General features: G+C 45.3%; 1 protein-coding gene across 1 annotated transcript in view; it reads right to left on the bottom strand.

Moving 5' to 3' along the window:
* USP43 (ubiquitin specific peptidase 43) overlaps positions 1 to 25552 on the bottom strand; it is a gene marked incomplete at its 5' end in the record, with an annotated part of 151409 nt that overhangs the window by 15325 nt on the left and 110532 nt on the right. Inside the window, 5 exons of the mRNA XM_042447544.1 lie at positions 1201 to 1359; positions 2430 to 2757; positions 3110 to 3239; positions 3957 to 4034; positions 7208 to 7311. Of these exons, the coding sequence (XP_042303478.1) occupies positions 1201 to 1359; positions 2430 to 2757; positions 3110 to 3239; positions 3957 to 4034; positions 7208 to 7311 (799 nt within the window). The remainder of the gene's footprint in view (positions 1 to 1200; positions 1360 to 2429; positions 2758 to 3109; positions 3240 to 3956; positions 4035 to 7207; positions 7312 to 25552) is intronic.

Raw genomic sequence — 25552 nt, 5'->3', positions numbered from 1 at the left:
TCCCTTGAGCGCTGCTCCTCTCATCTCCAGGTTCCTGAATCAGACACCCTTTCGTTCCCATTCGGATACCACGAATCGGACCCCGGGAGCAAAAATAATTCGCTTTAAAACCTACTGTTTTTTTAAATCGCTTTATAGGCATATAATGAATTATTCGAGATAATCCGATTCAGATTCAAATCTCTATGGGAACAATTCAGGGGCAATGCAGGTAATTTGGGCTTCAGTGGAAACGATACCCCCTAAATTCGCATCATGATCCGCTTTATAGGCGAATGGGAACACCCCCCTGGTCAGTCACATTTCTGCATGAGTAAAAACCAGCTAGGGATACAGGAGCTGTGAGATTATGCTTTTGCCTGACAGGTTTTCACAGGCACAGCTGTCAAAGTCAGCCAGCAATAGTGGGAAAGTAGTGCAAGCTCCCCTCCCAATTTTTGGCTCCTTGTGAGGACATAACACAGTCAAAGAAGACCTGGTGGGCTCCCCCTGAAATTCCAAACCATCATTTTGGGGATTTACAGCTATCTTGGTAGAAGTTGCAGAAGTCAAAGATTTGGCAAGCATGACAAGCCCTGAAAGCCTGTATCTGGGTTCAGTCAGCACTTCTAGCATCTCACATTAATAGTACCTAGCAGTTTACAATTGGTATTGCCAAAAGGAATAACCCGCTGGGGGATTCTCCGTTAAAAAATTAAGACTAGGCCATTTCCAGCTACATTTCTCATCTCCTTTCCTACTAGTCCTTTCTTGTCCCTAGAAGGAATATGTGCCCTATTTTTTATTTTGTACTTTGAACATATATACTATAAAGTGTAGCTGGTTTGTTCCTCCCACATCTCCATTCTAAAGTTACTACTTCTTTGCTGAAAGTAAATCTAACCTCACAGTAAATCTAACTTGATGAAGTCCTATTCCAGTCTTTCACACACCCCTCATAAACTAGATGCTTATGTTATGGAACCTGTGAGGTGCTCATACCAAGGTAATGCAGTTCTGTAAATCATCCCTTTGAAATGAATACAACCCACATCCATTACTCACACCAGCATGGGACTTTAAGACCCATGTTCTTAAATCTATGCCAATGGCTGTTTAGAACTCTTAGATATACATCAATTTTTATGACAGAAGATTGACTAATGTCCAAAACATAATAAGCAGCTGTGCCACTAGGCAGGTTAGATGCCCCCTGCGAACCTCTGACAGAACTTTCTCCAGACCAGCTTGGAACCACACTGCGTCTCTGATAAAAGAGGATGTAGGCACCCCGCGTGCTGATTTCATCTTCCAAGACGGCTTCTACGGTGCTGTCATCATAGCTGTACCAGTTACCATCCAAGGCGTTGCGGCAGTATGCTGCAGATGGAGCACACACATTAGAGCTGAGGTGGGGCAATTCTGGCCCTTCAATTATTTGCACACAATTAATCCCATCATACTTCACCAGTGGTCAGACTATCAAGTGCTGAAAGGGACAAGGGTTCAAAAACTCAGAGGGTGACAAGTCCCCACTTTCGACCACAGATACAATGGCATGTGGGGTTGAGCCCCCTCGAGGTGTGTGGATAATATGGACACTGCAGCGGGAGATCCTGAGGAATCACTTTGTTCTCTCCAAGATGAAGATTGCCAATCCTCCCAGCTCATGTCAGAACACCTGTAGCTCTTATCAGAGCCAGTTCATGTTCAAATGCTCCTATAAAGGGAGGAATGTTTCCAGGAAAGAAGGATGTAATTTTCTAGCATACGGCTAGAGAATTCATAAACAAAATGTCTTATGTGCCTGTCATCAGAGCTGGAACTTCTCACCCCTTCTTGCTTGTTGGCTACTTGCATTTCCCATGTTCAGATGGAGTCACACAAGGACCTGTGTTGTCATGCATTGTGTCCAGCATCTTAAGGAATTCAACATTTTCATTATTCATATTTAATTTTAAAACAAGTTTTTAGCTCTTTCAGCTCTGAAGACAAGCTGTTAGCAGCTCTCAGCAGAAACTCCAGTGTGTAAGAAGATGTCAGGTTGGGGGTGATTCAAGTGCTGGGATTTGAATGTTTTGAAACATTAATTTATTTGTTACACTTGTATCATCTTTTCTCTAGAGAGCTCATGGTGGCATGCATTGCTTTTTCCTATCAGTGTTATTGCCTCAACATTAGAAGATAAAGAATATCTAAGCTTAAAAATAAGCAATTTATGAAGATTTACTTAATTTTCCTAATGTACCCCTCTTACAAAACTAGTAATTGCTTGGTGTACAAACTGACCCATCCCCCCCCCCCAAAAAAAAACCTGAGCAAAGAACACAACAGTGTCATAATTCAAAGCAGGGTTAAGGATAACATAAAGGTATGGTGCTCTCCCCAAATTTCAGTTCAGCAGCAGTTCCTTAGGACCTTCCTATGCTGACATCCACTGGAACACTCACCTGTGTAATGCCCACCCTGCATGCTCCCATGGTGGTTGCAGACGGCATAGAGGTCATAGAGGAAGTTGCACTGGCTGCTTTCTGGTGTAGGGTGTTTCCAGGGGCCCCACTTGCTGCCACGGCTGCGCTTGGCCACATGGGGAGCCATATCAAGCCCACACAGGGGGAAGCGCACAAGCGTGGAGAGCTTGTGGCGCTGCTCTCCCACCTGCCGAAAGCGCTTCAGGTGAATGATGAGGATGTCAGGTAGAGTCCACAGGCTGAGCTTGACCATACCCTGCTGAAGTACCTGGCAGTGGGGACAGCGCCAGGCATCATCGGGGGCCAGCTGCAGAGGAAGAAACAATGTCACCACTACAGGGATTTGGCAATTTAGATGTTGGGGGACAGACTCAGCAGTGACCTGGCAGATGGGGGATTAATGGCTGCTGCTGCTGGATGGGCTCATTCTATCAGCAGCAGCTGCTCAACCCTACTTCTAAAATCCTATCAGCTAGGCCCAAGCCAGAAGACATCTCTAAGCAAAAAAGAGGAAAAGCTAACCTGATGGCCATTACTATTCCTGTCCAGAAAAGCAAGTGATTTTGTGATCTGTCAGCCAACAAAGATAGGCCTACTCTACTTATCTCCATCCCAGCAAGCTAAATCCTAGCACTCCCTTGGCCACAGTCCAGGGGTACCTGTTCCTCCTTGGTGTACAGCTGGAAGCATTCATCCAGGGTGCAGCTATGTTGCTGCAGATGGAGCTGTTGCTTCAGTTTCACACTTTCTGCATCCTGAACCACTTCTTCTTGGATGTTCCCAAACAAGCTGCAAAAATGTAGATGAGTGTGTCAGAAGTGCCCACAGCCCCAGTGCGGATCCTAATGTGAACATGCATTGCTTTCATGTGAGACAGAAATGCTCAGGGTAGCTATTAATCTGCCCATTTCTCCACTGAAGCTGCATTACCTCTTAATATCCATGGGCAGCTGTTCAAGAATTGTGTGAATGTCATGAAACCCTAAACCCAGTTACTCAGGCAGTAGCTCCAAAATAAGAATGCCTATCCAGATGAATATTCAGATTTATGTAGAAGATAAGTGTTTTCTGGGATATCATGACCAGTTTCCCAAAATGGTTAGAGATTTGGGGAGCCCCCAAGAGGATCCAAAGTGAGCTTTTCTTCTTTTCCTTGGAAGTCAGGCTTTTAACTGTATCTCAAATCACGTCCTCTTCAAATGTCAAACTTAAGTGCTCCCCAATAATTTCTCTGACATGATGAAGACAGACAGTTTCAACAGGTATTCAAGCATCTAAAGTACACCCCAATCTCTTTTACCGTACCTTTTCAATAATTCTCTTTAAAAAAAATAACAAAGAAGGTTCTAAACTCATTTCATACCAAGAGCAACTGCAGTGTTCAGAAGACTGGACCACTTAAGACAACACACTGGTAACTTCTAAAACCCCCCCCCCCCGAAAACCCATTATGGATGCTCAGGGAGAGTCATGATGATTGGCCATCACACAGGGTAACACACTTACCTTTCTTTGGTGTTCACATCCCATTCAATTACCAACTTCACATGAGCAGGGCCACCAGGGCCACCAAACTGTAGCGCTCTGCAGAAAGAAGAAACTATTAGATAAACTGTGGGGCGTGGTGGGTGCAGAGGTGGTGGGTGAGCTCTCCTGGTGATGAATCCTAATTTGGCACTGGCAGGGGCTCTCATTCAATTTGGGACAGCTACAGGAGGAGGAGCTATGAAATCCAGAGACAATATGCAAACTTTGCAGTGGTGGTTCAACCAGTTGCTACTGAAGTCAACACTGCACAAAGGGTTGGACAACATTTCTTCTGACAGCCTCAGTCGGCTGTTAACACAGAATGTGTGGGCTGCAGGTAGGGTAGGAGCATCAGAGCCAATACTGTCCAGCAGGGGGCAGACTCCTCCCAGAGAAGGTTGAATTCATTGTCATGTTATTCAGGCATCAAATTGTCTCCAGCCATTCCTCCTTGATGGTATCATTTGGTGCATATCGTGATTACAGTTTGTTTACTGACAAATGGGCAAGAAGAAAAATCTTGCAGAACTTGGTCTGGAGTAGTGTTTGACCCAAAGAACAGCCCATGGTGAAGTTCAACTCCAAATATTCCCCATTCCATATTGTCTTAGAAAGGCTTATCAGTGTATCTATTGAGTCTGGAGTCGTTACAGTTCAGGAAGTTTTGATCAGGGTCTGGATTGTAGAGATTAGGGAGAAAGCCCTAGTGGCTTTTACTGATCGGATTGTGAAGAACTCAGGGTGGGAAGAAACAAGACTGTGACTCTTACACCTAGAAAAACAACAACAACCAAGTTTTGCTCCCAGTCTCTCAGTATAGGTATGGACAGATATGTATGTTCAGCTGTTCTTCCAGGAGGTTAGTTGCCTAAAGCTCAAATAGAATTGAGATGAGGAAAGAGGAATTGTGGCTGAGAAGACAGAAAAGAGTACAATTTGCAGCATATTAGCCTAATCTCAAGAGCATAAAATTGATCAGGGGAGGGGAGAAAAATTACACCTGACTATAACGATTGGGAGGGGAGGATTTAACATAAACACATTTTACAGAACTGAATTTTAAAATGGAAACTCACTAGCAAGAGGTGTTTTGTCAAAACATGGAGTTAGAAGGTGGGTGACTAATTTGGGGTTAAGGATCATCATGGCTCAGTCTAAAACCAAGGGTGTTAAGAGCAACCCTATAGACCAAAAAATCCAGCAGACAAAGCCTGCAGGGGAAAGAATCCATAAACAACTTTTTCCATCCATTATCATCTCAACCCACAGTTTGCTGTTCAGAAACATACTGCCTCTAAACACTTCTGCAATGTGAGGACTCAGCAGTTGAAGAAATAAAGTAAGAATAAAGTCCCTTTAGTCATGCGTAAGGTGCTATCTTACTTGCTGGTGAGAAAATGCTTAGTGCATTTTCTGGAACAAAGAGAGATAACTTCCTGGCCAGGAATCTTAGCTTTATGATTCCTTGGCATTCCTTGGCCAACCCTCTCTCTTTCTGCACTGGGAGCAAGGTCTTGTTCTTAACACATGCTGGTGGTATGCTGTCACTAGTGGCCACTTCCAAGCATCTGACTACTGTACTAACCAGTCACAGGCCTTGGGACCTCTGGTGGATCCCAATCTTCCCAAATCCAACAAACGTACAGAAGGAGAACACTTTCACCACAAGACATTCAAAGGGCAATTTGAATCACCAGGATCACTTTCAAGCATCAGCACACTCCTAAAGAGCAGAAGGAGGAGCAAGAGAGGGAGGTTCTCTAGGACTGGGTTCAAATGTAGCACTCAAACTAGGAAATAGATTAAATAGCAACTCTCTCACAGCTGAGAGGGAGGAGCCCACAACATAGAAACCTCCATCCTAGAACCCTGCAGCCAATGAGTCAAGCTACATGGATTCTGGGAACTATTGTCCAAATATTAACCTTTTCAAGCTCTGCAAGAGGCGCCTTTGTGAGAAATTCCTCACAAAAGTGACAGGTAACCCCAGCACATCCCAGATATTCAGCTGGTGCAGTGGTGAGATTGTGCAAGTGGAAGATTGTTTCTTTTTCTTCCCTGCTTAATCCTCTTTCTCCCTGGCCTGGTTCACATACCTCCCCTCTGGGAGCCTAGCAGCAAATGCCCAACAGGGAACCCCACAAAAGCCCCCTGGGCCAGCAAGCAACCCAATTAGAAAGCGCTGTGGCATGACGAGAGCCCCCTGAATCGCTTCCTGCTTCCAGGGACATTATCCGAGCTAACATTATCTTTGACGAGAATCCAGCTAGCAGCAGTTAAGGCATTAATAATTCATTGGCCCCCTCTGTGAAATGTTCGACAGCAGCGCACGTCAGGATGGACACGCTGCATGAGAGATAGCACTGCTGCTGTCACCCACTGCTGCTCAAGAATTGCTAGGCACATTTGACTTCTGCAGTGTTGGAAAGAAGGGAGAGTGGGCTCGAGAAAAAAAAAAAAACCTTTCGCCCGGGGTCTCTTGAATTACTGGTATGTTGATTCAGTGTCAGTGGAGTGATGAATTCTAGCTACAATAGCTATTTGTCTGATTTTGCAGGTCAAGAGCTAGCCAGCAAGAAAGTGTCAAGTTTACATCATCAACAGGACTTGCTTAATAGCATGCACATATACACACACCTTTCTGGTCCTATCTGACTGTGTGAGCTTAACAATAGCATCACAACAAGCCCACCAATTCAATCCTCACTGAGCAGAGCATAATGGCAGCTCCCTCCCTTCTGGCAACTCATCTGGGCAGCCACAGTGCCTTGTTGCAGGATCCACCCCCTCTTATCCAGTTTATCTATACTTTGTATACTATCCACTTTGTACCTTCACAGTACTGAGTATCATGTGTACTTCAAATGTTAACAATGTCAATTAAACCTGCATAAATTCCAGGTCTTTACACAACAAAATGTAGGAGAGTCAAAAGCAAGTGAAGATGAATGCTTCTGGAAGGCACTATAAATTACCATCTGCTGGAACATAGACAGCTCAGAAAACAGAAATAGTGAAGGAACAGGCTAGGCATGATCTGTGCAAAGCCTGGAAAAGTTACTTTTGGGGATGCAATGCCTTCAGTCTCCTAGCCTTGGTGATCAACAGGATTCTGAGAGTTGTAATCTAAAATTTCCAAGCTCTGAGTCCTCATCTCTCCTTCTGCTCTCTGATTTCTGGCAGCCTTCCTGAAACATTCTTAACTCTCTCTGGTGTGTTTAATCACTTACCTGTCCATGGCTGGATGGTAGAGAGGCCAACTGTCCTGAGGAGAGAGGTAACTGTTCAGAGTAGAGCCACCAACTACACGAACCTGGAATAGATTCCCAGTAGCCTGAAAAAAGACAAATGAAGGAAGGTTGTTATGAATCAAACATTCTGTGTGTTCTCTTCTTCCCAAAAAGACGTCTGTTAAATTAAAGGCTTAGGATGAGCCAGAAGAGTAAGGAGACAGGAAGCATACAGATCCGCAGCTAAATAGACACTCAACAAGGGTATTTTGCAATTAGCTTATAACAACCTTTGATTGTTTTAGGTTAAGCCATACTAATGCATACTGAAGAGTTCACTTTAAAAAAAAATACATATGGTTTGGACAAATAGTGAGTCAAATGACTGGGGCAATCAGCCAGAGGGCCAGCTCAAGTCAGTTTGGGGCTGGCCTGGGGTTGGAGTTCAGGTGTGGTATCCATATGATGCACAGCCTGATTCCGCCCCATGGTGCACGGCATCACAGCGCTCCTCTGTTTACATGATGCAGCACCAAAGGAGTGCCTTAACGCTGTGATGCCACAGCTATCATGCCCTTTCCAGGGTGCAAAAGGGACCATAAAAAGTGGCTCCTTTTTGTGCCCTGGAAAGGCCAGATCAAGGCTGTGGCATGAGGTTGCCGTGGCCTCGATCCAATGCAGCTGGAGGCAACTGCAGGCCACCCATTAGGGGCAGTCTGAACAGCCTCTTCACTTCCTAATGCAATGCAGCAATTGGTGTCCTTCAGCCCAAAAATCATAGCCCATACTCCACAGTAGCAACAAAAGCCAACCAGGATATTGCAGATCCTGAGGTTGACTGACTACAGTATAAAAATAACAGAATAGGAAATAATTAACAATCTGCTGCGTTTTCATAACACTGTGAATCTGCTATCTCCTGCTTCCTAATGAACGGACCAGCCTTACTTTTTCTCATTTAGGGGCAAAACAGACAGGAAAAAATGGCCTGAAGCTGCTTTCTCTGAAGCCACATTAAAACCACACCTACTGCACTGCCTGCTCCCAAGATGGCTGGAGTGTGCATATCATGAACACATAGCACAGCTTAAAGCCACACCACTGAGTACTTTTTTTTTTACTGTTTCTCCCACCATCCTGGTGCACCTTTGTAGGAGCAACTGGCGACTGCCATCCCATTGGATGGCTGTCCCTGTGACCCTGCACACATTTGCATGTGCAGCACTTCACCTGGATAGGGCACTGGGGCAGAAGTGTGCCCGTGAAGATGCAGGCAAGGTACAATCATGCCCCCTTCACTCCATGCCCCCTCTTTGACTGTCTGTTTTGTGTATGTTGTACTCATTTCCATGAAAGATGTCACAGTTTCTCTTTTGGGCATTTCCACCCCCACCACTTGGGTATGGCAGCTCCATCCCTTTTAAAAGTACTCCTGCGACAGTGCATTTATATGCACAATTAGGGTTAGGGTTAGGATAGAGCACCCCTTTTAGAGCCGTTCTGGAAGTGCTGCATTTAAATGTACAAGCAAAGGTGTGCATTTTCTGGGAAGAAGTGGAAAAATCCAGCTTCTTTTTAGTTTGGCTTTTCTCCCCACAGCGCAGCTTGAGAGCACTTTCCGGCCAGCTTCCAGACTTGTGTGATCTAAATGCCCCACCTGGAAGCCAGCCAGAAACCTGCTTCTTTTGACCATCTGTTTCACCCTTGACTTGGCCTGAAACATGCATAATTGAATTCTGTTAATACACTGCAGAAATAATGTTCATGCATCTGCACAGCAGAAATAATGTGGTTTGGGACCACTTTATCTGCCATGACTCCACCCTATAGGATCCAGGGATTTGAAGTCTGTTGTGTCACAACAACCCTCTGACAGAGAAGGCTAGATATCTCACAAAACTACAAATCCCAAGATCCCATAGCATTGAATCATGACAGTTCAAGTTCTGTCAAGCTACATTATTTCTGCAGTGCAGATGCAGCCTATGTCACCCTCAGCAAAACCCTTAAAAGATGTATACAAGAGTCATTTATTTCACACAAATATCCATCAGTTATTTGACTCTGAATCTGGTTGTGTGACCAAGCCTGGAAAGAGACCCACAGGGATCTTCAATATATGGACCTTCTTTACAGATTCTTCTTGGTCCCTCTATTCATAAATTCAGGAATTAATCTAGTATTAGATTACAGAGCTCCTGAACATATATTGCATTTAATCATCCCTTAACATTAGTTTAAATCCCATTTGCACATACAATTAAGATAGTTAAAGAGCGGCAACAGACTAAAAGCTTCTTCATTATTTCAAAGCATGTTTAAAAGTAATGATATTTCTTCCTATACAAAACCAGGAATTGATAGTTATTGTGGATTAGTCAACTTAAAACAAATAATATGAGTTTGATAATACAAAGTAAATCACATGTTCATGCAAGGCAGATGGAGCCTATCTTCATCACAATCTCACTTGAATCCAGATTCATCAGAAATGTTCCACCTTTTCCCTGATGCCAGTTGCAATTTTCCAATAGTCATACAAATTGACTAATTTATTCCCTTCTTCCCTCTCTGTAATGCTGTTTTGTCATTAAAACTTGTGTATTATTAGCCTACACATTCTAGATTTCATTATGCTTTGTGTCCCATTCCCTCATCTTGACAGACGCTTTAATGAAACCTGATGAGTGGACAACTATGAATCCATTATTCTGACAGTGTTCAGATTATAATCCACAGTTCTCACTTCACAATGAGATATCAAACCCGCCCCCCAGCCAGTGTTGTACATAATCTGGATTCAAAAAGCGAGTAATCAACAACTTTGTCCTTTTCTTACTTACCTTATGTGTGTTCAACCTGAGAGAGGCTGATATCATTTCAAACAGAGATTAATTACATTAAATTCCCAACATACATAGCTCTGAGGAGATAATAGCAACTTCTGTTTGTATATCCACAAAAACATCACACCAGAGGAGACTTGCAAAGTGTTGGAAATTATTCCCTTAGTTCTTGAGCACACCTCCTTATTTAGGCGTATGAAGTTCGGGGGGGGGGGTGATGGAACAATTGGGGGGACAATTTTTCTTTCCCCCCCCCTTGCCAAATATACATTTTTAATTGAAAAACAAGAAATTTGGGGAACACACATTGACATGCACACACCTTTGATGAACCATCTCTTTTGGAGGATTTAAAAAGATAACAGAGGAACTGTGCATTTTAATTAAAGGTTAGTAAATTAGTAAGTAAAGCAAACTACAGAATGAAAGAATTAAAATTCCTGTGCCTACATTAGACATATACAACAAATGCAAGATGCATTTCTGCACCTGGTGGGTGCAGCCATCTTCATGAGAAGATCAGGTAGGGGAACATTCATTGCTTGTGATAGTATACTACTGAAGAGTTCAATATTTTAACAATAAGCTCATTTTTATACCTATACATTGTGTCAGCTTTGTCATTAAAATTATGACAATTTCTGTCCAAATAATACACTTTGTTATGATTACTACAAAAATTTCAGTTTCCTATTTACGCCCCCCCCCCTCATTTTCAAATACTGTACCAGTACATATACAAGGTTAGAGTTGCCACTTCCTGTTTACAAAGTATTTTCACAGTTTTACTCATACAAAAGTAAGATTTTTTATCTTTTTGAATTTCATAATTATGCCAAATGGTAGAATTTTGAGCACCAACTAAATAATAAATGCAGCAATTTATTTTGCTAAAGCAGTAAAGTAAGTTTGCTATGAAAATAAATGCTGTATTTCAATTTCACCCAAACTTTCTGGTTTCCCTCAGGGCATTTAAATAGGGTTGGGGTTTGCATCTAAGGCTTTAAATTTTCTGGATTTTTTACACCTCAAGTCAACTATTTTTCACAAAATGTGTGTATGTGTGGGGGGGGGGAACTATCATCAGCTATTTGCAGTTTATTGACTTGCACAAGCAATAGTTTAATGTCTCATTCAGCCCAAGGAAACACAGTTTCTAGATAACTCCAGAACCACAACAGAATCCTCCATCTGTCTTCCTCACTCAGAAAGGTCTACCACTACAGGGTGTTAGGATCTCAGCACACCTAGATCCCACAATGTCTCCCTGTCCACCCAATCCACTCTGACCTAAACTAATTTAATATGATATATTAAAGAATCTGGCCAAAGCACTGATGTAATAGAAAACCACCTATTAGTAAATTAGATTGTACTAAATTCTAAGAAAGAATTTATACAAAATCATAAACATCATGTTGCGTTTAAAAAAAATCTGTATCAGTAGCCAGAATTCCTTACCAAGAAAATGTAGGTTCTAGTATCTACACATATTTTGCAAATTGGCTCTTGATCAGCTATGCTGCCTAACTTTCTGATCCTGTTAATCACAACAGGATGTCATGGGTTGTTCTACACAGGTTCTGCCTCCTGCACCTCTGAGATCGTGCTTGGGAGTCATACATAAGAGACTCCACAACACCTTGGTTTTGTCAGAAGTTTATAGGTCAAAAACTTCAGGAGATGAATTCTGTACTGAATACCAAATTCTATGTTTGCTTTCCATTTCTTGTATCAAAATTGTGGCATACTTGAACTCCCAGGTTACCACCCCCTTTCCTCTTGAGCAACAACCCTACTGTCCCCCCTGCATATTTATTGATATTAGGGCTACTGTTCTACTGCAATGCAAAACAAACATTCTTGGTCACTGCTTCTTTTGGAACAAGTCACCTTGGGGGCAGCAACCAATCAGCCAGCTGAGTAGTGCCCAAGAACACTCTTGCCAATGTCAGAGTTGTGGCAAAGTCCAGCACAAGTGAGAGGCTTCTTAGTCATTGCTTCCTTCCAATCCCGTCACCCTGGGAGCAGCAACTCATCAGCTGGCTGAGCACAGGCAAGAGGCTTCTCAGTTGCTGCTCCCAAGGTGACTGGACTGAAAGGGAGCAGTGACCAAGAAGTCTTTTGCCCATGCCAGCCTTTGCTGCAATGCTGACATTGGCAAGAGGCTTCTTTGTCATTGCTTGATTGGCCCCTCAGTTGCTGCTCCCTATACACCTGGTCACCATGGGAGCAGCAATTGAGTAGCTGGTTGAGCAGTGACTGAGAAGCCTCTAATCCGTGCTGGCCTTGCAGCAAAGGTCAGACTGGGGTAGAGGCCTCTTGGTTGCTGCTCAGTCGTTGCTTTCAAAGCAAGTACAAAGGGAGAAGCTTCTTCCCAGTGGGGAAGGATTTACAATTCTTATTTATCAGGATGGAGAGGGGCAAAACTGGTGTGTGTGTGGGGGGGGAGGGGGGTTTACAGAGGCCACAGGCTCCAGACTTGCGACTTGCATGGTTGGGGAAAGGGAGATATTTTAACTACATGAGCTGCTCCAAGGTAAAGGACTCTTTCCAAGAATCCCTGGATACTCCTCCCCATCCTTCCCTAGAGATATGTTTTCCCCACATAGCTGCAAATGTTACCCCCACATACATACACAAACATTATTTCTTCTGTTACCTCTTCTCTCAGTCTGTCTGATGAAAAAAAGCAGGAACAGCAGTTCAGCTCCAACCTGCCCGCTGAATTCTGAGAAAGCTCACAAAGTTTAAGTAAAGTCCCAAATCTGAAACCTCCTTTTTGCTGCCACTTCTCCCCCGCCACCATGTGCTCTAACTCCTCACTCCAGTCAGTCAGTCTGTCCCAAAACAACAGGAAAAGAGTAAGAAACCACACAAAACTACCAGATAGGTTGTGCAGTGGTTTTAAGGGACCCTGAAAACAAGTTTTATGAAATCCTCATCCTCACGATGGTCCCAAAAGTTGCTGGTTCCCCTTTTTTTTCTTGCATTCCAGTAATCTGACTAAAGGCCCTGCTGCTGCCCCCTTTCTCCCTCACCACCCCCTGGATCTTTTCACACAGCCCCAGGGGCATACTGACCACTTTAGGAATCACCTCTCTAAGCTGCCTCTTTAATAAGCTCAACTTTAGTGACACTTGTTTATTTTCTTCCTCCTGGTGGAATATCTGAGTAGACTATCTATGCACCACTTGATCACCCTGGGTCTTCTCTAAGTTTCGAGCCAGGCATGAAAGAGACAGGGCAGGAACTCCTCACATACGTATTTTCCTCCAGATGGCCAGGTAGTGCTTACAGCTAGGCTTCTGTAAATATCCCCAAGCAGCCATTAAAGCATAAGAGGGCCACAGAGTTAATTAAATACCTTCATGCTTTAATTAAACCTAATTTAATGAAAACAGCTCTTTAGAACCACAGGGCAAATCAAGTTATGTTAAGTTACAAGGGGGCTTGTTAGATCCTTTGGTAAGTGCTTTCCCCTTTGCTGGAAACACAAGAATAAGCAGGAGAGGCAGGGAATATATAGCTAGCTCTTAAAGCATGTAACACATCAGGGAGCTAGTCCTGGCCAGCAGGAAGAAGATGCAGGAATGTCACAATCAGTTCCACTCACTTGGCAGTTGTGCTTCAAGTATCCATTTCTGAAAAGAACACAAGGAAAGAAGAAACACCTGGGTGGAGCAGACCAGGGGTACATCTAATCCTGCATCCAAGTATGGGCAAACAGATGCCTCTTGGAGGTTCACAAGCAGGATATAAAAGGAACAGCCATTCACTCTGTTGTTCCTTGATGAGGATGTTCTCACTACGTGAAACCCCGCGTTCTGAATCGAATCCTAGGAGTGGCGTTCCTATTAGGATCCGATTTAAACCTAGAACGGTTCTAGAGCAACCCGCAATCGTCCCCACTACAAATTGAATCGTAGAGCGGTATAAAATTTTGAATCGAGTTTTCGTCATTTAACGCGCGTTAAAAAAGTACTAGGGTCGAACCTACATTTTCCCCTTGAATTGGGATAGGAACTGGAGCATTTAAATAGGAACGACAGCCTTTGAAATCGGGTTAGCTGGATGGGAGGAGCGGAGTGCGATGGGGCTGGCCTTGGGGGAGTTGCCCTTTCTGTCCCCATCCGTCGTGGCTGTCGCCATTTTTGCTTCCCTCACCCCTTTGTCCGCTGTGGTCTTTCAATAAGAGATAAGGATTATTTTTATTTTTTATTTTAATGGTTTACAGGCGCTTAATCTCTTCAGCGCTTTAAGCACCTGAAGTCCCGGCTGCTCAAGCGCCTGCATCTGCCAAAGGACTACAAGGCTTCCCCCCGGTGGATTGCAACCTCCCCTCTGTGTGGGGAGAGCCCATTTCTAACGGAGGAGAGGCAGGAAGGGAAGCCTCCTCAGAAGAGGCATTCCCGTCCCGCTTGGGCTCTGATCTCGCCAGGCAGGGAAGGGAAGGCTCCTCGCGAGGAGGCATCTGATCTCACCAGCAGGGAAGGGAAGCTCCTCGCGAGGAGGCATCTGATCTCGCCCAGGCAGAAGGGCTCGATCAATGGGGGGGGGGAATGTACAGTTTGCTCACCTTTAACTGTGTTTCTTCGAGTGGCATCTGCGAATTCACACAAATGGGTTTATTCTGCGCCTGCGCAGCAATCTCCGGAATTCTTTAATCTCTAGCAGAAGTATGTATCTTTCTGCAACTTTTGGCGGTAGCTCCGTCCACCCATATATAAGGCCCTGGTGGCCCGCTCCTCTTCAGTTCTGAATGAGCCGTAACAGCGCAGCAACAAGCGTTGTCAAATGAGCAGACACTGAGGGGATGGATGGGCGGGTTTGTGTGAATTCGCAGATGAACACTCGATGAAACACAGTTACAGGTGAGCAACCTGTTACTTCTTCTGTGCTCTGCGATCACACAAATGGGTTTAGACTAGCGAGCTATAGTCATAGGAGGAGGGAGTGTCAAACCCAATAATGACATAACATAAAGTATGTAAACCAAACAACTGTGTTTTATTAACAGTGTAACAGGTCTATTAAATGGCAGAAAGTAACACTGCCCTACCAAAGGCTGCATCGTGCCTGCCCTAGCATCCAGCCTGTAATGTTAATGAAGGTCAAAGCTGGGACCAGACAGCTGCCTTGCACACATCCTCAGGGGTATCCCCGTCAAAAAGGCGGAGGAGCAGCTACCGCCGTAGTTGCATGGCCTCTAACCCGACCTGGTAAGGCTTTCCAGCCAGTTCGTAGCAGAGGTGGATGGTACTGGCCATCCACTTGGAGAACCTCTCCGGTGACATCGGCAGCCCCTTCTGGGCTTCGGAGTAGCACACAAAAAGTCTCTCCGAACGCCTGGAAGCAGATGTCCTGCCAGATAGAACGCCAGCGCCCGCGGACACAGGGCAGGGAGCTGACGCCAGAGTCTGTGGTCGGATTAGGAGCCAGAGTCGGCAAAACAATGTCCTGGTTGATGTGGAAGGCAGACACCCACTTTGGAAGAAAGTGATGTCTGTATGGAGCACCACCTTGTCCTTGTGGAAACGGAGGAAGGGTTGGTCCATCCTCAGGGCAACACATTCACCAGCTCGGGGCTGACGTATAGCTACCAGGAAGGCCGTCTTCCAAGTCAGGATCTCAGGTCCGTGGTAGCTAAAGGCTCAAAGGGCTTAGATACCAAATGTGCCAAGACGGTATCTAGACTCCACTGAGGTGTAGGGTCTAGAATCGGTGGGGCAAATTGTTGAATCCTTTAAGGAACCTCTTTATGAAGGGGATCCCAAAGAGAGAAGGCTGTCCTGAAATAGGTAGTGAGATGAAATGGCAGATAGGTAGCATTTGATAGAACTCAAGGAGAGACCTGCATCCGCTAAGGTCATGAGAAAGTCCAGGACTACAGGGATGGAAACACGGGATGGTGGAATGTCCCTTGCTGGTAGAAAGGTTAGGAATATCCCTTTGTAGGCATAGGACCTCCATGTGGATGGTCTCTGTGCTGTCCTGTACCCGATGGAAGTGTCCTCAGGATGAAATCCTCCATGCTACCAATGGGAGGGATTGATCTCGGGATGGTGAACTTGTCCGTTGTGGAGCGAGAGCACGTCGGGCCAGCTGAGGCGGAGATGGTCCTGCGCTCGTTTTAGGCGGGTGGAACCACGGATGTCTGGGCCACCACGGCGTTACCAGGATTGCGTCGTGTGGTCGGCCAACATTTTTGAGAAGACCCTGTAACAAAGGGAACGGAGGGAAGGCCGTAGAGGAGGCCTTGGGTCCATTTGAACTGGAAGGCGTCCCCTTCCATGGTGGTTCTCTGTACCATGAAGCAGAATCTTGCGGTCTGAGTGGTTCAGCCGGGAGGCAAACAGGTCAAGGAGGGGGGTTCCCCAACGATTGAAGAGTCGGGAGACTACTTCTGGATGCAGCCTCCACTCGTGGCAAGTGGAAGGTGACCTGCTGAGACGGTCTGCCAGGTCGTCTGTTCGCCGGCAGGTGAATGCATTGTAGCAGGATCTTGTGTTGTATGCACCATTCCCAAATGCGGATGGTGATCAATAGCAGAGTCCTTGACTTCGTACCACCCTGTTTGTTGAGGTAGTACTGAGGTGGTGTTGTCGGTGAGGAGCACCACCTTGTCCGCGAGGACTGTTTGAAAGGCTCGAGTGCTTTCTCCACGGCGAGCATCTCCAAAACGTTGATGTGAGAGAGCTTCTGCCAGTGACCATCTGTCCTTATTGTAAGGTTCAGCGTGTGGCACCCCATCCTGCAGGGAGGCGTCCGTAGTCAGGGAGAGGTCCGGCTGAGGGGTAAGAATGGCCATCCCCACACAGACGTTGTCGGATTGGACCACCATCGAGGACCTCTGTACCGTCCTCAGGATGGTGAGCAACTTGGTGGCCGTGTCTCGAACGGGGTCGAACACGGAGAGGAACCAGATTAATGGGCCTGAGGCCAGCTGGCCCACGTGTGGACAAAAGTGGTGGAGGCCAGGTGCCCCATGTGACCTGAACTGCCAGGCCTGAAGGCATCTTTGGCGGAGGCAGGGCTGTAGAGATCACAGAACTTGGAACCTTGTCTCGGGAAGGTATCCCTCATCTGTACAGAGTCCAGTGTTGATCCTATGAAGTCTATTCACTTGGTAGGAGTCAAGTTGGACTTGTCGAAGTTGGACCTGCAGGCCAGTGTGTTGTAGCAGGATAAGGCAATTCCAGCTTTGGATTAGGGCGTCCTTTGAGGAGGCTGCGAAGAGCCAGCGTCCAGGTACGGGAAGACTGTGATTCCCTTCTGATGTAGGTAGGCCACCACAGGTGCCATGCACTTGGTGAAGACCTTGGAGCTGTAGAAGGCCAAAGGAAGGACCTTGTATCGGTACGCCTGGTGCCCGACAGCGAAGGAAGGAACCGGCGGTGGTCCTCCAGGACGCTATGTGAAAATATTGTCTTTCAAGTCTGCATTACGAACCAGTAGTCTTCCTGTAGGATTGTGTGGTGGTGGGGCGTCCCAAGAGCACTTGGCGATCTCTCCAGGGAAGGGAGTAGGCCAGGGCTTTGGAGGCCGGGAGCCGTGGATCCTCCTCTCTACCGGGTCGAGGGCAGCATCCTCCGGATGGGCGACTTCAAGCTTAGGGCATCAACCATCCGTATGACCTTTCAGCAAAGGCCCTGACGTCATCCGTAGGTGAAGGACTGAAGGGCCCTGAGGCACAAACGGGGCATCCTCATCCCGAAACTGGGGATGCAGAACGAGGAGACCGGCCAGATCTTGAGGGGATGGACTCCGCCGTCTAGGAGAGGGTCGGATGTCCAGGGCGTCCCGGTGGCCGGCGGGGGTGTCATCATCCGACGACGGCCTTGAAGATAAGCATAGGGTCCCGGCGGGGGGCGGACGGGTCAACCGGGATGAGATACTGTCCTGTGCATTGATCATGGACGAGACAGGAACGCCTGGAAGAGGTCGCGGTCGTGACCTGCAGGGGGACGATGATGTGCACAAACTCGTCGGCTCTGTACCTAGCGTGGCCCGGTCCGTGAGGCAGACGCGGTCGCCTTTTGGCGAAGGCGGGTGACTTGGACCTCGGCTCTGAGGGGAGAATGGAGCGTAAGAGTCCGCAGCTCTCCCTCCGATTCAGAGTCCACCTGCACAATCTGTAGGTGTCCGGTACAGAGAGGTGGCTGTGAGAGAGGACTCTGGGCTCGAGCGGCACCGTAGGAGAGGGCCGGTACAGACGGAGTCGGGGTCTTCGCGGCTCAGGAACGCGATATGGACGTACTGGCCTCGACTCAGATGGCGGCACTGAGCCGTACTCGGGGGCCTTTGCGGCGGGTCTAGCCAGCGGCGAGGACGACCGAGACGCTTCTTTCCCGGTCGGAGCGTTCTCCCCTTTTTCTTGGGGTTTGGAAGCCTCCACTTCCCCATGGGCTCCAGAGCTGCAGGCTGGCGGAGAACCTCTCATAGAGGGCGCCTTGAGAGTCCGCGGTCCCTATTCTTTAGGGCTTGGGTGGACATGGCCTTGCAGTGGGGACAACTGCCTGAACGTGTGCCTCCCCGAGGCAGAGGAACACTTGTCGTGGCCATCGGCCCTGGGGAATTTAACCCTGCACTTAATACATTGCTTGAAGGAGCCATGGTAAAAGTCCGTTACCAGTCCAAGATCAGCGGAAGACAAAGAAAGTCGTCAAGCCAAGGGAAAGTCGAGAGAATGGTCAGGAAAGTCCAAAGGCAAAATAGCAGAGATTCCAATAACAAAAGAGCAAGCAAAAGCAGCGAATTCCAGAGCTGCTTAGCGCGGCGGAATGAAGAAACTGAAGAGGAGCGGGCCACCAGGTCCTTAATATGGGTGGCGGAGCTACCGCCAAAAATTGCAGAAAGATCATTACTTCTGCCTAGAGATCTAGAAGTTTCCGGAGATTGCTGCGCAGGCCGCAGAATAAACCCATTTGGTTGATTCGCAGAGACCACGAAAAGAAAGGCCTTTCCCTCCCTTCCAAATGGAATTGCCTTCTCCTCCAACCTGGAAAGAGAATCTTTGGGAAGAGTGCTCCCTCCCTGCCTTTTCCAGCACCTCCTTCACTGATCTCGTGCTCTCTGAAGGATTCTCCCGACTGTCTTGGGAGAAAGAGGGGGATGCTTCGTCCTTGCAAAACCCATCCCATAGTTCCTCTGGAAACAGTCTTGGGTTCCCCAAATTCGCTTTGCCAGAAGCCCTCCATTGACTCTGTGCTCTCTGAAGGGATTCTCCGCTGGTGTCTTGGGACGCCTCTTGCCTTGCTTTATTTGGCTTTCACTCTCCCTCTCTCTTAGGTCTGCAGCCTCTTGATGTGGGATCGTTCTCTTTCCCCTTTTCTGTCGTGTGGCTCTATCCCACTTAAACCACTGCCTTCTCCTCCTTGATCCCATTTTCCACACCCTGGGCTTTGGATGCAGAAGAGTCTCTACCCACTGAAACACACTGCTTCTCCTCTGATCTGATTGGCAAACACACACACACACACACACACACAATACAACCGACAGACACACACAACACGTTATATATGAATACTCACACACACACATGCATATATATAGAATGCATACACACCACAAACATAGGTATATATACAAATAGATTTTGTGTGTGTGTGTTTGCCCACAGGTATATATATATATAATATATATATATATATATATATATGCATATGAGTGTGTGTGTGTTGTGTATAGGTAATTATAAAGTAACAAGTTTTTGAATTTACGAAAAAACCCTCATCTGTAGTTCCAAACACTGTAGAAATAATACAGTTTGAGACCCCCTTAACCTGCCTGGCTCAGTACTAAGGAATTATGGGAACTGTTGTGTTTGTGAGACATTTATCCTCCTCTGCCAGAGGTGCTGGTGCCATAATAAACTACCATCCCGGATTCCCTAGCACTGAGTTATGGCAGTTAATATGGGGAACGCAGAAGAGGACGTTTGAGCGATTAAGCGCCTTCATTGGTCCATTTGGAGGAAAAACCCACCAAAAATACATCGATTCACAAACTGTCCAATGAAATGGAAACGATGCCAAAAGTTAAATCGCTTCCAAATATTCCGGATTAACGTTACGTCTTCTGACGTACTATGATTGACAGCTCCAAATAAGGTATGGAGGAGAAGAATCGATTATTTAAACACGATTTCATGCCAAGTAGGAACACTTGCAGGTAAAAACTTCGATTTAAAAACCAGATGGGAACGAAGAATAAAAGCGATTCGGAACGGGGATAAGACCAGGGTTATTTGAATCGGTTTTATTAAAAACGTTGTATTTTAAATTGTTTCAAATCTAAGTGAGAACATCCTCGATGAACTGGTATTTAGGGATATGGTGCCTTGAAATGTAGAAGTACGTACCACACAGCCAGTGTAACAAGTAGCAAGGGGTAGGCCTCTCTCTGTCAACTGGTCTCCAATCCACTTTAAATTCCTGAGAAGCCACCATTAAATCTTGTGGAAGTGGATGTCATAAATTAGTGTTTGGCTGTGCAAAGACTTTTTCCTTTGTCTGTCTTTAATTGCCATCATCAACTTCTCAGGTGCGATACGAGAGTTTTGGTATATATATACGTATTGCCTGGTGAAGAGCTATCAACTACCATACTGTCAGAGGAACAATTAAAATGTTGTCTCCTTCAAAGATGCTTTACACTTTGTAAACTTTTCAGATTCCAAAACTACTCTATGGGATTCACAAGAAGACATCAGATGCAGCTCTGTTGATGCCCTGGTCAGCTCTACATATACCCACAGAAACACCTTCACTATAGATTTCTGGTGTATCTGGAGAAATGAAGATCCAGTGACTTGCTACTTGAAGCATCTGAGGAAGCTATGAAAGCTCATGTTACCAACTTTTCTCTCATTGCAGGTGCCTCAGATCCCTTGCATACTGACTAACACACTAACATGGTATGTCTTGAATTCAGTTTAGCGTGTTGATTTTTACACTATATTTTTTCTAATAAAGCATGGTTTATCAGCCGTTGGTCTCAGCTTGCTGATACCTGAAATTTATTTCTGAAATGCCAGCTAGTACTGTATTTTTCATAGTGAGGAATCTGGAACGAATCCAAATATCTGGAACCAAAGGCCAAGAACCCCTTTTTTTGTAATCGATTTAAAGGCTCCAACAGCTAACACAAAGTCCTGTCAGGGTGCCAGAAACAATCACTCTCAAGCGCTTCTACCACATTCCACGTTACCATTAAGACTATGGACAACCAGCTTGTGGCTGTGAAGGTAACAGCCACCATGTGGGTCAGGAGCTGGGCTGTCTGGTTTGGGGGGGAGATGGTGACTCATCTAAATAGAAGAAAAGCAGGGACATGGTCCAAAGAAGGCTGAGATTACATTCCAGAAAAGCCCTGACAATCGATTAAGTTAAAAAAAAAAGCTAGAATGTCATTCATCATTACTCTTTGCTTCAGTTCATCAATCATCCTTCCCAATACATCACTTTGAAGCATGGTACATCTTCTGCAGGAAGACAGAAGAAAAAAACGTCACTGTCCCACTCATCACTCCTTTCAGAGTCATTTGACCAATTCATAGTCCAACATTTTCAACAAACTCTCTAGAACCATTTCCGCTCCTGATATATTAAAGGTTTGTTTAAAAATTGTGTTGTTAACACACATAGTCTGTCTCTCTTAACAAGTATAAATGTAACTAGCTTCTGCCAATCTAGTAGTTCAAAAGAATGTAAAAGTGCAAGTAGGTAAATAGGTACCACTTTGGTGGGAAGGTAACAGCCATTCATGCAGCCATGTGGCCACATGACCACGGGTTGTCTTGACAACACTGGCTCTTCAGATTAGTAATAGGGATTACACCACCCCCTACATTAAAAACAACTTGACAACCATCTCAAAGGGGAACCTTTTTATCTTTTTATATATTTTTCAGTTGATTTTTTTTTTTTTTGCAACATTGCATCCCTTCCTTGCTTGCATTTCTTATTTGCAAATTTGCGCTCTTTTCTGTTCTTCATGTTTGGGTGAGATTTCCATTTTCTGAACCTTTTTTCTCTAACAGCTTCTTTGACAGCATTGCTAACCACACTGCAGACCTCTTACACTTGCTGTACCTGCTACCTTGAGTATCATTCCAAGTGACTTCTATCATGGTGTTTTGAACAAATCCTAAATAGTGTGGAGAGACTTGACCTTCTTGAGTTTTCCTTTCAACTTTTGCCAGTATTCTCATATTTGAGAGTTTTCTCTTTTGAACTCAAATATATTATGTTGGGACTTTCTCAGCAATTATCCACTTACACATGAATTAAATGGATATATATCTTACATATAAATTAAAATGTGTCCTTATTTCAATCAATTAAAAAAACTTAAATTTATACTCTTCCTGGGCACAATTAGAATTAATTCTGGGGGCCTTTTCCCCATCAACTGTTCCAGGGCACACAACCATTATTGCTGGAGTGCACAAATAGTTAGGTTTGGCCCTGTCCAATGGTCCCTTTGCGGTGCGTCCACGATGTTCTAGGGTTGCCTGCGGGCGGCGCATGCACACGCCCTACAAACCTAGCAGCGTTATGCATGTGCCGCAGTTGTGCAGCGCCATACATACGGCAGTGCAATGATTACATCGCAGCTGCACCGCCTCTAAACGGCGCTGTGCAGCTGTGACGTAACTGCACCTTGGCGCTTTGCGGCGCCGCAAAAGGAGCCGCCTTTGGAAGCGCTCTTCTTTGCTGCGCAGCGAGCTCTGCACAATTTGTCTGCTGTGGTGCTCCTGCACAGCAGAGAGAGGCACAACGAGGAGGCCGCCTCTTTTTGGCGGTCTGTACACGCCGTTGTTGTGTCAAATCTTCACTAGCTTCTGTGAGGGACTAACTTCACTCTTCTTTTTTTTCTCCTGTGTGAAAAATGAAAGTTGAATAAAACCAGGGTATTCAATCAGTACTTCAAGGGGAAGCTTAATCCTGAGGTTAGGTCTCCAGCCACCCAAAACACTAACTGAATCAATTCCCTCTATTGTCTTCCACAGATGTAACATGCTTTGAATGTTCCCCAATTCCAGTTGGCTTTCTGGAGGGTTCACTTTAAGAAACTGCTGTACTAACCTTTTGATGTAAACATTAGCATCTGGTTCCATTCTGGCTCAAGTGGAGCTCATCCTTCCTGCATAGTCTTGCTTATCCCAAAATGTCCCCAGTATCTCACAGATCTAAACGTTTCCTTCCTGTACTACACAGCTTATCCACAAACCCAGTCATTCTCTCTCTCTCTCTCTCTCTCTCTCACACACACACACACACACACACACAGCCTTCCTGTCTAGTTGGCTCTGTGTGTAGAACAGGTAATAATTCAAATGAAGTTCTTTTGAACACTTTGGCTTTAAAACCCTAAACCTAAATGGAATACAGAAGCTGTGGCTATATTTCCCCGGTCAGTGATGCTGACATGAGTCCACCTTCTGCCCTGCACCATCAGGGCATACAGATAACATGCATAAGATCTGAAGAGCGGAGACAGTGCAACAACCAAAACTAAGGGGAGATCCAGATTCAAGAAAGCTATAGAGAACTAAGAAGCAGGTGAATTCAGAGACATAGCTGGTAGTCTGGAATATCATTATGCAAAAGAATCTTATAGCACATTTGAGACTAATGAGAGAAAGAAGTTGTGCATAAGCTTTGTAAACTGGGCCAAAACCACAGCAGAAAACAATCCAGTTTAACACCACTTTAACTACCCGGCTCAATGCTAGGGAATATGGAACTGTAATTTTGGTGATGTTTGCCTTCTCTGTCAGAGAGCTCTGTGTCATAATAAACACAGTCCCAGGATTCCTTAGCACGAGCAAAGTCAGTTAAAGTGATCTCAAACTGGATATTTCTGCAGTGTGTTTTTACCTTGGTCTACTTCACTCCATGCATCTGGAGAAGTAAACCAGTCTACAAAAGCTTATGTTACAACTTCTTCATATTCGTTAGTCTCTTATGAACCAGATAGAAAGCCAAAGTGATCTGGGTCAAGATCCAAGGCAGCAATTGTTCAGAAATGATCGGAGCTTAGGTGACACCATCACACCCACAAGAATTACTTAGGCATGAGGAGCAAGAGCTGAAGGCAGGGACTGGACAGACTTTGCCTTAATAAACATGTTCAAGCAAGCCACTGTGGGCAGCTGGGCAGAACACCGGAACACAGAAAGCAGACTTATACTGATTCAGATCACTATCCATTTAGCTCCAGTACTTCAACTATGAATAGTAGTGGCTCCAGGTCTTCAAGCAGGATCCTTTCCTCCTCTTCTGGAGATTCCAAGTGTTCCCTACAGGTAATAACCAAGAGTGTTCCACCTAGGTGCTAAACAAGCTGGACCTTATTTAACTTCAATGAGACTGTGAATGTGTTCAGCCATGGTGTGGTACTCTTGAATTAGAAAACTCGATCCATGGTTGCATTAGAACCAGAACCTGGTGAAAGTCTATTTGCGGAAACACTAATCCCAAACCAAATCCATACACAGAGCACCAGCAGTACCCAAATATAACCATGCAGGTTGATATAGTGGCCTTTGGGTGGGCTGTCAGCTTCCTTGAATGAAACCGTCTAGATAGACCATGGAGTAGAATCATCGCTTAGTGGTAAAGGAACCCCACATATATTGTCGGGGATTTCACCCTAGCTCCATGACCCTGACATTTAACTACTACCTTCTAAATAATACAACCACAGTTTAAATTTAAATAAATCTATCACCAAAACTTAACGAAAAAATAAATTGGGCTGAAGTCCTCAAAAAACAAACAAATTAAAAGATATCAATTTGTTTCAGTCTTCATCTTTTATACAGACCAAGCCAGACATGTCCAGGTTGTGGAGAGTGGAAAGAGTGAAGGAGAGATATTATTACAGATTATAGTGTATAAGTATGCTTTAATGTTGAATTTGGAGAAATGAGGACAACTTTGCCACTGACGAGACTGGTGTTGAAATATGTCTGGCTTGGTGAAAACAGATGAAGGACTGAACAAATATGAAACCTTTGAGTTTTGTCCTACTCCAAGGACATAAGCCCAATTTCCTCTGTAGCTATCCCTAAGTTTTGTTTTAATCAACCTTTCTTTTTATAGCTAAGTACACTTTACCTTTTTCTTCTTTGATCTAACCACTCTCATTAAGAGAGACGAATGTGCCTCTTCTAGTTCCCCTCTGTAGGTAGTGGTGGGGCACAAACACAAAATTCCAGTCCCCTATCCTTTTTCTATGCTCCCTTCCTTCCCCCCCCTTCCCCCACAGTTCTTCCTTTGTGTAAGAATTTATTGTGATCTTTTTGTGGGAACATGTGCTAAGGTACCTCCACCGGTGACAACCGTTTAACCAAAAGAGCAGGTTAATCAGAGAGAAGCCCTTCTTCTGTCTTTATCTCTGGTGTTGGGAGAGAGCCCCGGATTGCAGGTTGCCCAGGCTCGCAAGGTTGGAATGGCTCATTTCACAAGCCACTATTGATGCCAAT

This window comes from Sceloporus undulatus, chromosome 2 (assembly GCF_019175285.1).
Source record: "Sceloporus undulatus isolate JIND9_A2432 ecotype Alabama chromosome 2, SceUnd_v1.1, whole genome shotgun sequence".
Taxonomy (NCBI): Eukaryota; Metazoa; Chordata; class Lepidosauria; order Squamata; family Phrynosomatidae; genus Sceloporus; species Sceloporus undulatus.
This window is presented reverse-complemented; position numbering and strand designations above follow the sequence as displayed.